The sequence below is a fragment of the Papilio xuthus genome, unplaced genomic scaffold, assembly GCF_000836235.2.
Source record: "Papilio xuthus unplaced genomic scaffold, Pxut_1.1 DF827756.1, whole genome shotgun sequence".
Taxonomy (NCBI): domain Eukaryota; kingdom Metazoa; phylum Arthropoda; class Insecta; order Lepidoptera; family Papilionidae; genus Papilio; species Papilio xuthus.
The window spans coordinates 6,074,554-6,088,860 of NW_013530893.1; the positions used below are offsets into that span (position 1 = coordinate 6,074,554).

A 14,307-nucleotide genomic window follows, 5' to 3' on the forward strand; every position below is an offset into this window, starting at 1 on the left:
GTTTACAATAAAAACATCAACAGTTGATAAATATTCAAATTTTAAATAAGTTACATTATTTTCATGACTACAATATCCACTAATTTCCTTACACCTTAACTCCATTTTCACTTGTATGATATGTTTATCTACAAGTACCACAGGCTAAGCTTCTTACACATAGCGATGCAAATGTTCGTAACCTCGATCGATTTTAGTCACTTACCCTGGGTTTCCGAGTTCAAAATCTCCATATAACACATATTGATATCTCTGTGTTGTCAAAGATAATGAGAGGGATAACAATATGTTTTATACAGATTTTGGTGTCAGAAACTTACAGTAAGTAACTTACAGAATACAATGTCATAGAGGTTTGTCTACAGGCATGCGTTTCCAACATTACTATGGTCGCTAAAGGAAGTCGCACGCAACTTATTTGTCTAGATTATCGTAAGAAAAGTCGCTGCGAATTTCAAGATGGTGTAGCAAATCTATACAGTTGATATGTAGTCGCTATGTCTACCGAATAGACATCTTGCGTCGATGATTCATCATTGGATGTACAGAGTGCGAGGCAAGCAACAATATTAGTTTCAGAGATTTACAGTGCCTTGTATACAAAGAGCCTTAATCCATAGTAAATTATTCAAACTTTCGTGAGACATTATACTAAACTGATATATAAACACGGCTAAATACTCACGTATATACGTCCGGTGGCGGCACCGACTAGTTTCGAGCCCATCGGGGGCCCTTCATCAGGATGAGTGGCACTGGTATTATTTCGCGGACGCGGCCCGTCACTCAGAGTCCGCGTCCGTATATACGTGAGTGTTTAGCCGTGTTTATATATCAGTTTAGTTAATCCATAGTAAGACAATAACTAATATCTATCATTAAATACAATACATAAATTCCAGCAAAAAATTGACTTCACAGCAGTCATATACGAAGACTAGAACGATTGTCCCATAATCACTTTTACAAGTGGTCTATATCACATTAACCGAGACTCATGTCGAACTGTCAACCGGTGTCCGTACTCGTATCATCTCCAGAGCTTGCACTTTCAGTCTCGGAAGAACTGCTACCTCGTTTAACCCTCTTCCCCATCATTAAGAAAGTCGGAGAACCGATAATATCTTTACTACTCTGTGGTTCTGTATTATTGTTTTCTTGGTTCAATTTGATGTCTTTCTTCTTTGATTTCTTTTCATTACTCGTTGTTGGTTTTAAAGTTTCTGTGGATACAGTGGCTACCATTTTAGATTGTACCCTTGTTTCTGATACTCCAAAATCTTCATCATCATCATCATTGACTGGTTTCTGGTTGGCTATTGATGCTGCTACTGCCTGCTTATATGCTTCCGGGTATTGTTGACTGTAATAACAGATAATTGAAAATAATATGAGATAAATATTAAACGAAATTTCGTAATGGCATCAATAGAAAGTTGTAATCACAAAACCTTTTATTTTTATCCCACTGATGATTTTTTTTAGGTCTTTAATAGTTAAAACTTTACGAACCTTAACTTAGTCTTCATAGCGCGAATCTTTTTGAAAATAAATTCGAGATCTTTTTTCATATCCAGCAGTAACTGTGTGTGCTTTTTGAACTCTGTAGACGCGGCTCTCAGACGACTTGATGATAGCTGATTACAGTTAGTCAGCATTTCTGTTGTTTTTTCAAAACGTTGAAGCCTAAAAAATTGACCACACGTAAAGCATTTACGAAAGTAGTATTACTTAAATATAGTGTATAGTATAAAGATAAGAATAAAATGTAACTTACATGACTTTTTGGGCTCGTATAATCGTTTCAACGTCTGTTTGATCGACCATACCAGCCAATCCTTGTACGAAAACTTCTGGTGCTGTATAATTTTGAAAGCATTCTATTGAGAAATCGCTTTCGGGGGTATCATTGGCCATCGTTATGTAATTAGTGTACGCTTTAAAATATCCTATTTAATAGAGTTCGTTTTTAATAAGTAATATTAAATAATCCTAATTTTACGCTATGAACAAAACGTCAATGTTCTAGTTTTGGTCGTTTTGGTTGTCGTTTGTCAAATGAGAAGTTGACAGTGACAGGTGACAGTTTTGAAAAAGTTGCCCATGAAAATATTCTTAAAAAATTAAAGATTCGTTCAGAATAAACAAATCAAAGGCATTTGTACAAGAAATTGGAAAAATTAAAACAAATTGTATGAATTGCTTTATTAATGCAAATATATAATTCGTTACATCAACTATATCAATTTTCTGTACTTTTAGTTACAGAATTTAATTTTTTTTATTTAAACCTTGAAATACATGATATTTACTCATTATCGTCATTATATTGAGCTAGACCCTCAACAGCAAGCTCAAATGGTACCCCAAGTTGTTGTAAATTTTGTCCAAAATTTCTACGCCATATTCTACTTATTTCTGGTTTTTGCCTTAAACTTTTATTCTTGTTAAATAATCGATTCTTTTGTTTTTCAGTCAATGGAAGGACTCTTTTTGGCTCTCTCAAGTAAGCTACGGGTTTAGAATTAACGATTAATTTGTAGATCCAATTCGGTACTGCAATATTGTTGGAATTGTCATTTGTAGGTATAAATTTAATTTTACTGTTCTTCCCAAACATGATGTCATTTATTTCTGTTTTTATGTCTTGTTTGGACAATTTCTGTTTGTTAGTTCGCATTTTACCTTTAAGTATTCTGATTTTACGCTTCTGTGTATTACTAAGTACTGATAAGTTTGGTTTCTTAGCATTTTTATTCGTTACGAAATTTATATATGAATTAATCACCTTTTCTTTTAAGTGATTAAAATTATCGATAAATTCATTAGGATCAGAGGATTCTTGATCTTGTGCTTCTGACCGAGGGACAGTTAAGTCCTCTTCATTATCTCCCATTTCTGAATCATTATAAAACTTACCCAAATCCACAATAATAGCTTTAACATTATTTCTAGACTTATGACGTACACCATGATGAGGGAAATTATCGAAGTTTAATTTTTTTATTGTTTCTGCATCGATCGCTTGAGGTAATATATTTTGTCTCAATAGATCTTCAAGATCAGCAAGATCGTTAACAATTAACAAGTTAACGCGAGTGTCTGCTTGCTTTTTGTCATCTATTTTAATATTATAATATTCATCGTCTTCCTTATCATTGTCTTGCAATATTTTATCATTATTTTGTATATCATTTTCTGTTTCATCATCGCTGCTTGTTTCTTGATTGTCTTTTTCTAATTTTTCTTGTAAGTTATTTATAAAATTTTCTACTTCATCTACTGTTTTTTGGTTAGTTACTTTTTTATCATCACACCTGCCGGGTCCACTGCATCCACATCTTCCAGTTTTCGCGCACAAGTTGTCTTTGGCGTTACGGAGAAATCTATCAAAATCTTGGTCGTTAAACTTATTATTATTATTTAATATACGTTTGATGAAGGAATCCAGGATATCTACGTCGATTCTATCTGCGTTGTCATTATCTTGATTTCTTAGTGACTGGTGTCTGTTTTTGGTTCGAAGATACGTTACATCATTACGGTTGTCCTGATTGTCGTTGATAGTGTTCAGAATCTTTTTAAGATCAATCATAGTCCTTGTTTGAACATTCCTTTCTATAGTATTATTAAATAAAGCAGTAAATAAAACCGCTTGTAATATTTTTCCCAACATTTTTTTAAATTTTTTACTAATTCACAGAACTTTTCATAGCCTTTGCAATTGAAAAATGATGAGTTTTTTACTTTTAATCATTTTCAAAATTAATAATTATTTTATTTTAAATTAAGCGTAAAATTGGAAATTATTTAATTAAAAATACTGTGGGTTGCCATGCATACTGAATTTATAGTTATAATATTGAAAAGTTAATTTGTAGCTTTGGCTACACGTGGACAATAAAAAATATAGACGAATTAAGAACCTCTTTCTTTTTGAAGTAGGATAATGACATAATATTAGTTATTTGTAACTATAGAACTTCACGAATACTTATTTTAGTAAATAATATCGATAACTCTTTCATTCCCTTCCAAAAAAACAAAGACGGAATCCCACATTAAAAAAAGCGAAGGAGTATCTTATCTGTCTTTTGAAGTCAAATATGTTTTTGTCGTCATTAACCTTTAGTCAAATGTTATTGTTCATGAGTTTATTAATTAAAATGGGGATATATCAGAAATATTTGTGGACAATTAGTATATTTTATTAGCAAAATGTGATGTAGGTAGCTATAAAATTACTTTGTATAATTTACCCTATGGAATGGATATTTTGTGGAACAGTCGAATTAAACATCTTGGACTTGACACTCGTGTTTCATTGTATATATTACACAATCATAAGAGACAAGAGAAGTGACAGATAACGAAGTGCGCCTAAAACTATAATACAGCCAGTATTTTTTACAGCAAAAGGAGACAAAAAAAGGAGTACAATTTTCTATTACCATTAAAAAGCTTAAGAATTTTAAACATTTATTACATTAAAATACCGCCGGCATTGTCATGTAACCACGTAAAACCATGTGTACAGGGAACGCGTAATTAAAAATGGCTTCATTTTCATATCCAATTCCATCACGCTTAGCTTTACGTCTACCATTATCTAGATTTATAAAAATATCATTTAATGATTTCCTGATAGGATACGTTATTACTTCTTGTTTTAAATGATCATTATTTCCAATTCTGTCATTTTCATTACTTCGTCTCCAATTGCCGATGTGTTTTGCTATATTTTCTAATTCATGTTTGACTTTGTTTTTGATTTTTTTTATAACAACTTCCGTATCTTTATCTGAATGTTTAGATTTCAATATTGTCCATCCTGATCTTCTATCATTGTTGTTTATGATTGTTTTTCTAAAGTTTCGTCTGTGGGCTGGATATTTGAAATAATTCTTTTGGAATCTGAGCAGTGGTTTTAGATCAAACCTGTCGTTGTGATCGTCGAATCTAATGTCAGGTTTGAAAGCCGGATCGGATAAATACTGGCAGTTTATGACGACGAATGAAAGAATAAATAAAAAGATAATCTGAAATTAAAAAGATAACCTATAAACTACTATTACAATGATTATTTCTATTATTAAGTTAGTTTTTAATTGTTACATATGTTAGTAATTACAGTTCCTTACCCACCATTTTATAATTTTAATTATTTTGTATAAAAATCTAATAATTGCATTATTCTATTTTATTTTTTTCGTTAACTGTCAAATAGTGACGTTCTTATAAAGTTATGTACATGTAATAAAAATGTTATGATATTTATTAAAGCACACTATTCGATTATTTTTTATTATCTTTATAATTGAAACTTTGTCGAAGTTAATTTAAATTTGACTTCACTGTTTGCTTTCTTTATTAATTCAATTTTATATTAGGAATACTCCCCACTACTGATGGCGGACTCTTGGAAATGAATACATTATGAAGAATCGTATACACATCATTTTTAAAAATATTATTTATCGTATGTATTTTTATAATTTTGCTCAAATAAGTAATGAAATAAATTATTTCAATCAGAAATTCAATCGCCGCAGTAGTTCTGTGCCGTATTTCAAAACAAGCGCCGCAAACTCGTGGTCGAAGCCAGAAAAAATGCAAATGGCGCGTCGTGACGCCACGTCCGCGCCATCTGGCGGCGGGAGCGCGCTGATGCCGCTTTAATTGCAACTCGGGCGCCATATTTTATTTCCTTTTCCCGCGCATTTCGCCCACTTTCGATATATTTTCAACTAGCAACTTGTTAATTGTCTCGTATATTCATGTTATTGAAGCTTTTTTCTGAATTACCAGCGTCTTTATATAATTTTACTATAAAAAAACCTCTCTAATAGAAAATATGCACTTGAGGATTGTGAATCCAGGATTGAGGTAAAGGAAATGGGTTTTGGATCTGAAGACCATTCGTTTTCGTCATTGACCAATACTTATTTAAAATCTGTACTTTAATTTGTGAGATTTGAAATTATGGATAATCCAATTAGAAGGCAATAGCTTTATAGTTAGTTACTAATGTAGCGGTTGTGGATTCGAATTTGGATTAAAAAAATAACAGTAAGTTACTTTCAATACTAGTAACACAAGCTATAAGGTTAACTCGAATCCAATATTAAAAAAAAAACACAATTAATTGCATACCATTAAATGCAATAACAATGATCGTGGTTGTCGCCAGCGCGCGGTCGCCCATAAACAATTCAAACGTTAATCAGTGTTTACTGTTTTCTCTACATTTCCCGCCATTACAGCCCCGACCCTGTCATTTGCTGGCCATTAAATGAATTAGCTTTAAAAACATTTAAAAAAGGAATGACATGACATTTATGAATAAAAATGTTTTATTTGTGTTTTTTGCCAATGTTACTTGAAAGGAATATCCAAGAGAAAATATAAGTGGGCTACTATTGAGTAATTTCAGTCCATCTAGAATACATTTACGCTAGAATCAAGGGAAGATGTAAATGGCCAAGTGGGAGTGATAAACTATTCTTTTGTGACATTTTGCTATTAAATTATGTTTTCCTAAATATTGGAAGGTCCAGTAATATCTATTTTTGCTGTCTAAAACTATCTAATTTACCCCTCATAGAGGCACCACTAACCAGATGTAAACTTTGACATGCGGGCTCTATCAAGCCTTACGAAAACCTTTCGCCACCGAAAACAGATTCAGCACATCAGGGCTCCCAACCGTTAAACATGCACGAACACTTTCATCAAAAAAGAGAGTCCAAATCTTTGTCAACTTTCGGCTCTTCCGTTGACGAAAAAAAACACGACGCCTACAGACAAAAAAATACATCGCAGGGACTTGTTTTATACCATCCTGTTCAGTAGACATCGATGTCCAACCTGTAGGACGAATGACACGATGAAGTGGCAACGCTATACGGGAAAACCAAATCTCCCGCATTCCACGACCTCTATTGTCGAAATAAAAATTGAGAGAAAACTTGTAAGCATACGATTTAACTACAGACTAATAGACTACTAAACTCATTTGTCACTAAGGGAGTCCCATAGTGTACTTTTAGTTTGTCTAATTTAAACTATTTAAGTAACCATCAAACGATTGTTAATTTGACAGTCGCAAAGGAAGAGTTTAATATGTCTGGTCATGATTTGACAAAGCCTATATTCAATTTGTCGTAGAAAATGTTTACTTATAATTACATCGCGCGTTGAGTCTGGCGTCTCGTAACACCTGAATAAATGAGAAGCAATGGAGCGGGCATTTGCACAACTGCTCTTTACTATACAATACACGGCTTTGTCGAACAGAAGGCGGTTCGAAGACATTGGATGTGGTGTGAACGTATGAGTTACTATCGCTGACCTCTTTACATGGATAGGATATAAACCGTTGTATTTTGTGCCTTTTTGATTTTCGCCATTTTGGTGCTGACGTTTACAGTTGATAGCGGTAGTAAGATTTCGAAGTAATAACACATATAGAAAACAACTGGTAGGCACTTCAACGGACGCGTTTAAGTAGGAACGAACCTAAGGCTATCATTTCGAAGCAATAACCTATTCATTTAGAGATCAGTTGAGTATGTGTTGGTGGGTCGTGATACTGGCTACAAACGACACAACAAGCAGTCATTAAAAAGTAAATTATTAAGTAATTGTAAATTAAAAAGTAAAAACCATAGAAATCAAGTCCATAAAAGCCACAAAAACAAAAGTTTAATATCACTCATCTATAAAGAACCTGGATAGGCTGGTGTTTGGAAATGACAGCATTTACTGTGTTCCCACTTAAACTCGCTTATTGATGTTACTGACAGTTCAATCTATTAGTTCGAGTCGTCACCACTATCACCAACCGCAACCTTCAGCGCCAAAATGGCGGCAATCAAATACGCACAAAATACCACGATTGTAGTGTCCACTAATTATATAGGTCAGTGTTACGTATATAATTAAAAAATATAATCTATTGACCATAGTCATCATGATTATTATGCTATTGTGTATGTATACGTATAGTCTACCTCGTTATTGTAGAGGTCAGTAAATAACTCACATTACATAAACTCAAACTGCAATTTAGCGTGGGAGACGCCAAAATGAGTTAAGTACAGTCGCACACAGAATTCAAATTTATTTCAAAACTTTAATTCATATATAAGTAGCCATGACGGACTTAATTCTATGAACCATAGTGGTACATTGATAAGTTCAAAAACTTTCAAAGTAATAACATTATAAAATTCAAAAACGTATGTGTTCTTCCAGCCTATGTATATCAAATTCCATCGACATCCCTTTAGCTGTTTTGGAGATATTTTCAAACAAACATCCATCCATCTAAACATTAGCGTTTATAATATTTCAACTTGATGTGAGTAAGATTATAAATCAATAAATTATTTAATGGTATTAAAATACACATATCACTTGAAATAAAGAAAGTTGGTTTGTTTTTTAGTTACTTATTGAAGTTTTATAAACTTGACTACCTCTCGAGCACTAAGCAATAATTTTCTATGCATTATCTTACATTTCTTGTATGTACACACTTCTGTGCTCGAGTGTACGTGTAATATGAGCAGAGCAAATTTAATGTTCCACCTGGGCCCGCACCGATATCGACGTATTGCCGGCCTGAAAAATGGCCCACTGACGCCCCCCGCACTGACGCCCCGCCGCCTCACCGCCCAGGATATGATTTATGTTCTATTTATTATATCATCAAACTAATGCAATTTCTAACAGTCTTTAAAAAATGCACGGGTTAATAAAATCTTAAAACATAACATATATTAAATTTTTAAAGAAGTCAGGGAATTATGGCGGGAAAACACAATGACATTTAGCTTTTTTTACGAAATCGATAACAAGTTGATGTTTTTTTTTATTGAGACGGTTAATTGTGCACATACTAAAAAGCAAACGATCAACTAAAATAAAATAAAACTGTTATTTTTAATAATCAATTATTTTAATTTTTTTAAAATCAGAGACAAAATTGTATGTTATGAAAAGTAATGTCTTGTTCTGTTCTACCTTAAGTACAACCATTTATATCCAATGGTACCAACATCCAACATAAAAGTTAATATTATTTACATCTTGTTAGCGCGTATACAAGTCCAGAGCTTTTTAAGACAACATTTTCACCCTATAAACGCGCTGAAGGCGAAAAACAAGAGATCGTACGCCGTAAACTCAGCAACGGGTTTCATAAAGCGGTCGCTTTCCACGCCATGTTCCCGCCCTCAGTTCTGAGTTAGACGCGCTCCTGGCTGAACGTATGCGACCGTTGCCTTTTACGATCGCTAACGTACGCAAAAAAAATCCGATCGTAGTCGGCGCGGGCTTTTATATTTTTTTTTGAATAGATGCGTTCTAATTTACGCGCCAAATTAAAATTGTTTTCTTTTTAAATTGTGTTTGACATTTTATTCAAATTATATTTTTTTAATATAAATTTATTCATACATTTATTAATTGTTACGTAATTTATTGCTGTTTATATTTTTTTGTGTTTGTGTTGTTTTATATTCAGTGATTTATTTTTTGTGTTCGTTGTTGTGAGAGTGCAGCGAGAGCCGGCCTAGCTGTCAGTTGTCAGCTGTCAAAAACGTTGAGGTAAGTCTGCTTGTGAATTATTGCTGCGGTACGAATAACGTTTAAACAATTTGAATATATTGTTGTTGTTTGAAATATATTGTAGAAATATTTTATTTTTAACACTGAAATATAATTATTTAACCTTATGATTATCTCTTAAGATGTAATGCTTAGTTGTTTTTTTTATTTAAAGTTAGTGTACTACACAATACTAAAATAACCAACCTAATATTATTATATCTATTCTATGATTAGTAGATAATAAATATAAAATTAATTAGGTTATAATAAAAGAAAATGATGCTAGATGAGTATCCTGTTTGGGTAAATATAAAAGATAAGAGGGGACCGTATCATTGGATTTTTGTAACCTCTGTCTATTCCACTTTGTCAGATTTCTTGAAGTGACATAATTAAATTATTTGTTTATAATTTGTAGTTCACTTATTCATACTATATCAATCAAACAATAAATATTTCTGAATATCATATTCTTTAATTGTTATTTTAAATATTCATATCGATTTTCGAAATCGATTTCCTCCAAAAAGTATGAATGGCATAATTTAATATGTACATAAACTTGACTGGAAAAAACGAATATTAAAAAAAAACCAGATGGCGCGGGAGCCGCAGCGCCCGAACACTATCGGCGGGAATAAATAAAATGTTATTAGATTTCATAAAGCGGCACCTGGGCGCAGCATCAGCTGCCATAGCCAATATAGAGTCATTAAACCCTTCGACGCTGAGAGCAATTCTGAATGCTTTCTCTACATTTCCCGCTCTTTTTATTGTCAAAGAGAAAAGACGCTATCAGAGAATTATTTTCAATGAAACTCTTTGTTGAATATTTTAATGTAAAAATTAAAGTATTTACATAAGAAACACCTAAAATTATTATATACGAGTATTAGCTTTGCATAATTTTGATGATGGATTTATCTAATAACAGCTCAACGTATTCTTCCAGATAGAATAGCTAACGAGTTTTTATATAAAGAAGCGGTGTTAACCCTTTAACATCCGCACCAAAAGTTGCCTAGTGGTCACTAAGAACCCTTAGTGTAGTTTTAGAATAAAAAATAATAAACGACAATTTAAACGACAACAAAAAAAAAGATAATCTTACTAATAATATAAATGCGTATGTTTAGATGGATGGATGTTTGAAGATATCTCCAGAACGACTAAACGGATCTCGATTAAATTTGACACATGTTTTAATTCAATGCGGACGGAGTCGAGGGCGACGGCTAGTTTTAAATATAGTAATGATTGTCGTTGTACATTTAAAACTAACCTAAAAATGTTATTAATCTGTTGTCTATGCGTTATGAAATCCGTCTCCATCGTATGTGTGGCAAAAGCACACCTGCGCTAATTGCAGTTTGCGGCTAGTTGGCCGTGTAGTTTGGCCACACGTGTCCCAAATGTGAAAACATCCACTCGATTTTAATGTGAGAAACGATTATAGCTATGTTAAGTGTTTACACTACATTAATATGTTTTAAAATTATATAATAATGTATTTCCTTACGTTGGATTACTTCCTTGATAGATTTGTATAAAATGTACATGACATTTTTGCTTTTAAAAACCGGAACAACAGTATAATTTAATATGTCTTTTGGCAGTGGAATTGCAAGTTTAGAAATATTGTTATATCTTTTAGTTTCTTAACATTTAGAATCTTGTATCGCTTGTCGGATAAAGGCTGTAAAATTATACTATAGATTTTACATTCATTTGAGAAAGACGTTCAGTAAACTATATGTTGTTTGAAATCAACATTAATATATTTTTTAAAGAAACATCATCATTAGTTCACTATACGTTCCCACAGAGCCGAAGCCTACTAGCCTTAGTTAAGGTAACTAGACCATAGTCAATGCTGGCCAAGTGCGGGTTGACACCACACATATCTTTGAATATCTTCGCAGATATGTGTAGCAACGCGATGTTTTCCTTGACCGTAAGAACATCGGATAGAAACACATTTGTACATGGCGGGATTCGAACCTAGGATCAATCAAGTATTAAACCCCTGAGCCGCCAACAATTTAACAAGAATACATGCGTTTAATTTGTTGAGTAGAAGATTGTGTTAACATCAGATTGTGTTATTAGGTTGGCAGGCTTGACGAGGCATGCGGGTAAGATGCGGGCGCCCCTATTCACACCAGTTGTTCAATGTTTTATAAAAATATTGTAATTGTGAAAAACAAGGTTCTTATAGCAGTAGACTACAAACTTAAATACTAAGTTCTAGGTTTTCTTCCTATACAAATTGTCCATCGAACACAGATACGTGTACTTTTTGATACTTAAATCTTTGAATAACACATTGTCATCCCTTTTGTTTTGACAAAATACAGTTCAAAATGTACACAAATAGTTAGTATTAGTCAAGTATCAAATTATGTTGATTTCAATGGAAAAGCTGACAATAGTATCATACTAATATTGTACATATGATACTAAACTACGCGGTTTGCGCGAAACTTCCTGCCTCGCACAGCAGCGTTGTGGAATGGTCTGTCCTCGGCGGTATTTCCAAACCGCTACGACTTAGGGTCCTTCAAGAAGGGAGCTTATCACTATCTCAAAGGCTGGCAACGCATTTGCAGTTCCTCTGGTATTGCTGATGTCCATGGGCCTCGTTTGCCCCCTTCTTTCATAAAAAAAATCTAAATGCGAATGTTAAGATGGATGGATGATTGTTAAAAGATATCTCCAGACGACTGAATGGATCTCGATGAAATTTGGCATACATATAGAACATAGTTTGTAAGAACACATAGGCTACTTATTAAGTTTTTTTTTAATTCCGCGTATCTAATATCTATATGAAAATTAAAATTCAAGGTAGTATTGTGCGAAACTCTGAAGCACTTGTGTAAACTTGCGCGCGTGCCGTTTGTCTGTTTGTCTATTTGTCCAGGTGTCTGTCGCTTTGTTTTACAACAGGTGAGTCTGTTCATGTTACAGGGGCCCGAGGTGTTCAAAGAAACTTTATATAGATTATTTTAAAATAGTACTTTCAAAATCAATATGTACCTTTATTATTTATATATATACTTAAAAGAATACTTACCCTAGGTTTCTAAGACCTAAACCTCTGTACATATCATCTCAAATTTTCTTTGACAAAATAAAGATAACAATTTTTTTAAACGTATATTTTGGTCTCAAAAACCTTCGCTTATTAGTTGTAAATGAATAATTTGTTAAATTTAATTTCATATGCAACCCCATTCTTTGGGTTCTTGCCTACCCTAAGTTAGGGGTGACTAGGTATTAAGCTACTGGTCCAGTATGGATTGGTTAACCCATTTCAAACTTTCTTTGCAGATATACAGGTTGCATCATAAAATTTTTCTTCGCGATTGTACTTCATTAGTCAAAATGGTAATCGTAAAAATTACATTGAATTTGTGTCAAATGATTGTAAGAGTACATTGCGGTACAGTTGCATTTAACACAAATGCTACACTTAGCAATACAATTCTCGTCTTGCAGTGTCTGGCAATCGCTTGGCAATAGCTTGGCAATCACTGGCACATACCCCGAGGAGCACCTGCGCCTTAATTGTTCCCCTAATGACGTGCATTACGTACGAACAAGGACTAATGGTACCTACAGTCAGCTTAATAAAAGAATTACAAATTATTCCTTACATTAGTAATATAAATCTTACTAATATTATAAATGCGAATGTTTAGATGGATGTTTGTTTGAAGGTATCTCTAGAACGGCTGAACGGATCTCGATGAAATTTGGCATACATATAGAACATAGTCTGGAAGAACACATAGGCTATATATTAAGTTTTTTTTAATTACTTGCGTGAAGAGTCGTGGGTGACAATTAGTATTTATATAAATAATAATGTCAAATTGTTTGTAAATATATTTATTTCGTAAGGAAATGACATTTTTTTTATTTACACATGTGTACACGACTGTACACATGCAATAGAGAGATAGTACACATTTATGCGCGAGTGTACATGTTCATAACTACGGTGACAAATACAATGATCCGACTTCAGATTAATCTGCACATAATTTGTACACAACTGATGTATAACAAAATGCACATTGTACGCAACTGTACTACAGTTTCAGGCCAGCACGTGCCTTCTGTGTTGAAAGTGCACATCTGTGCGACTGTACAACAAGGCAGTAAGGAACTGTACGCGAGTGTACGCGGCGTGCGCGCAGCTGCTGCTATTTTGAAGGCAACCGCACGCGTCCCCATTTGACACACAACACTAACAAACACATTTCTTTTCATGACAACGCTAAATGTGATATTTAACACACGTTTAACATTTATGCTTAAAGAAAAACTGAAACAAGACGAAACATTTTTCATAAGATGATTTAAACAATTCTGTACATTTTATTGCAGTTTAATACGTTTAGATTAGTAAAGATATTTTTCAAAATTAAAAGATAACTTCATAATTTCTTCAACACGCAAAAAGGTACCATTCTCGTTTACTGCATTTTTAATTTCTTCGTGCCGTATTAAAACAAAATCTAGTAATAAATATTCTATGTCTCCCAGGTATGTAGGTTCCCAACAGTGAAATAATTTTTCAAATCGATTCGTTTAGGAGTCAAGCAAACAAATAATCAAATCTTTCCTCATTATAATATTAGTACATATTATCTTACTAATATTATAAATGCGACTGTTTGGATG

General features: G+C 33.1%; 3 protein-coding genes and 1 long non-coding RNA gene across 4 annotated transcripts in view; 1 reads left to right on the forward strand and 3 right to left on the reverse strand.

Moving 5' to 3' along the window:
- Positions 1 to 7: 7 nt before the first annotated feature.
- LOC106116443 (kxDL motif-containing protein CG10681) lies at positions 8 to 1,969 on the reverse strand. Its single transcript, NM_001312161.1, is given in 4 exon segments — positions 8 to 623; positions 858 to 1,363; positions 1,513 to 1,686; positions 1,778 to 1,969. Coding segments are annotated over 3 exon segments (669 nt in total). The 5' UTR covers positions 1,918 to 1,969; the 3' UTR covers positions 8 to 623; positions 858 to 1,008.
- Positions 1,970 to 2,209: 240 nt separating this feature from the next.
- LOC106116228 (MATH and LRR domain-containing protein PFE0570w-like) lies at positions 2,210 to 3,738 on the reverse strand. Its single transcript, XM_013309986.1, has one exon. It carries the CDS (start codon positions 3,674 to 3,676, stop codon positions 2,309 to 2,311), a length of 1,368 nt encoding a protein of 455 aa, XP_013165440.1. The 5' UTR covers positions 3,677 to 3,738; the 3' UTR covers positions 2,210 to 2,308.
- A 728-nt stretch (positions 3,739 to 4,466) lies between these two features.
- Positions 4,467 to 5,241, reverse strand: LOC106116264 (uncharacterized). The gene is made up of 2 exons (XR_001227795.1): positions 5,146 to 5,241; positions 4,467 to 5,039 (listed from the first exon to the last, which is right to left on the reverse strand). It is a non-coding gene; the product is annotated as an uncharacterized LOC106116264 (long non-coding RNA).
- A 4,295-nt stretch (positions 5,242 to 9,536) lies between these two features.
- nvy (CBFA2/RUNX1 partner transcriptional co-repressor nervy) overlaps positions 9,537 to 14,307 on the forward strand; it is a 32,908-nt gene continuing 28,137 nt past the window's right edge. The window contains exon 1 of the mRNA XM_013309985.1: positions 9,537 to 9,612. The gene's annotated coding sequence lies outside the window, so the exon portion shown is untranslated. The remainder of the gene's footprint in view (positions 9,613 to 14,307) is intronic.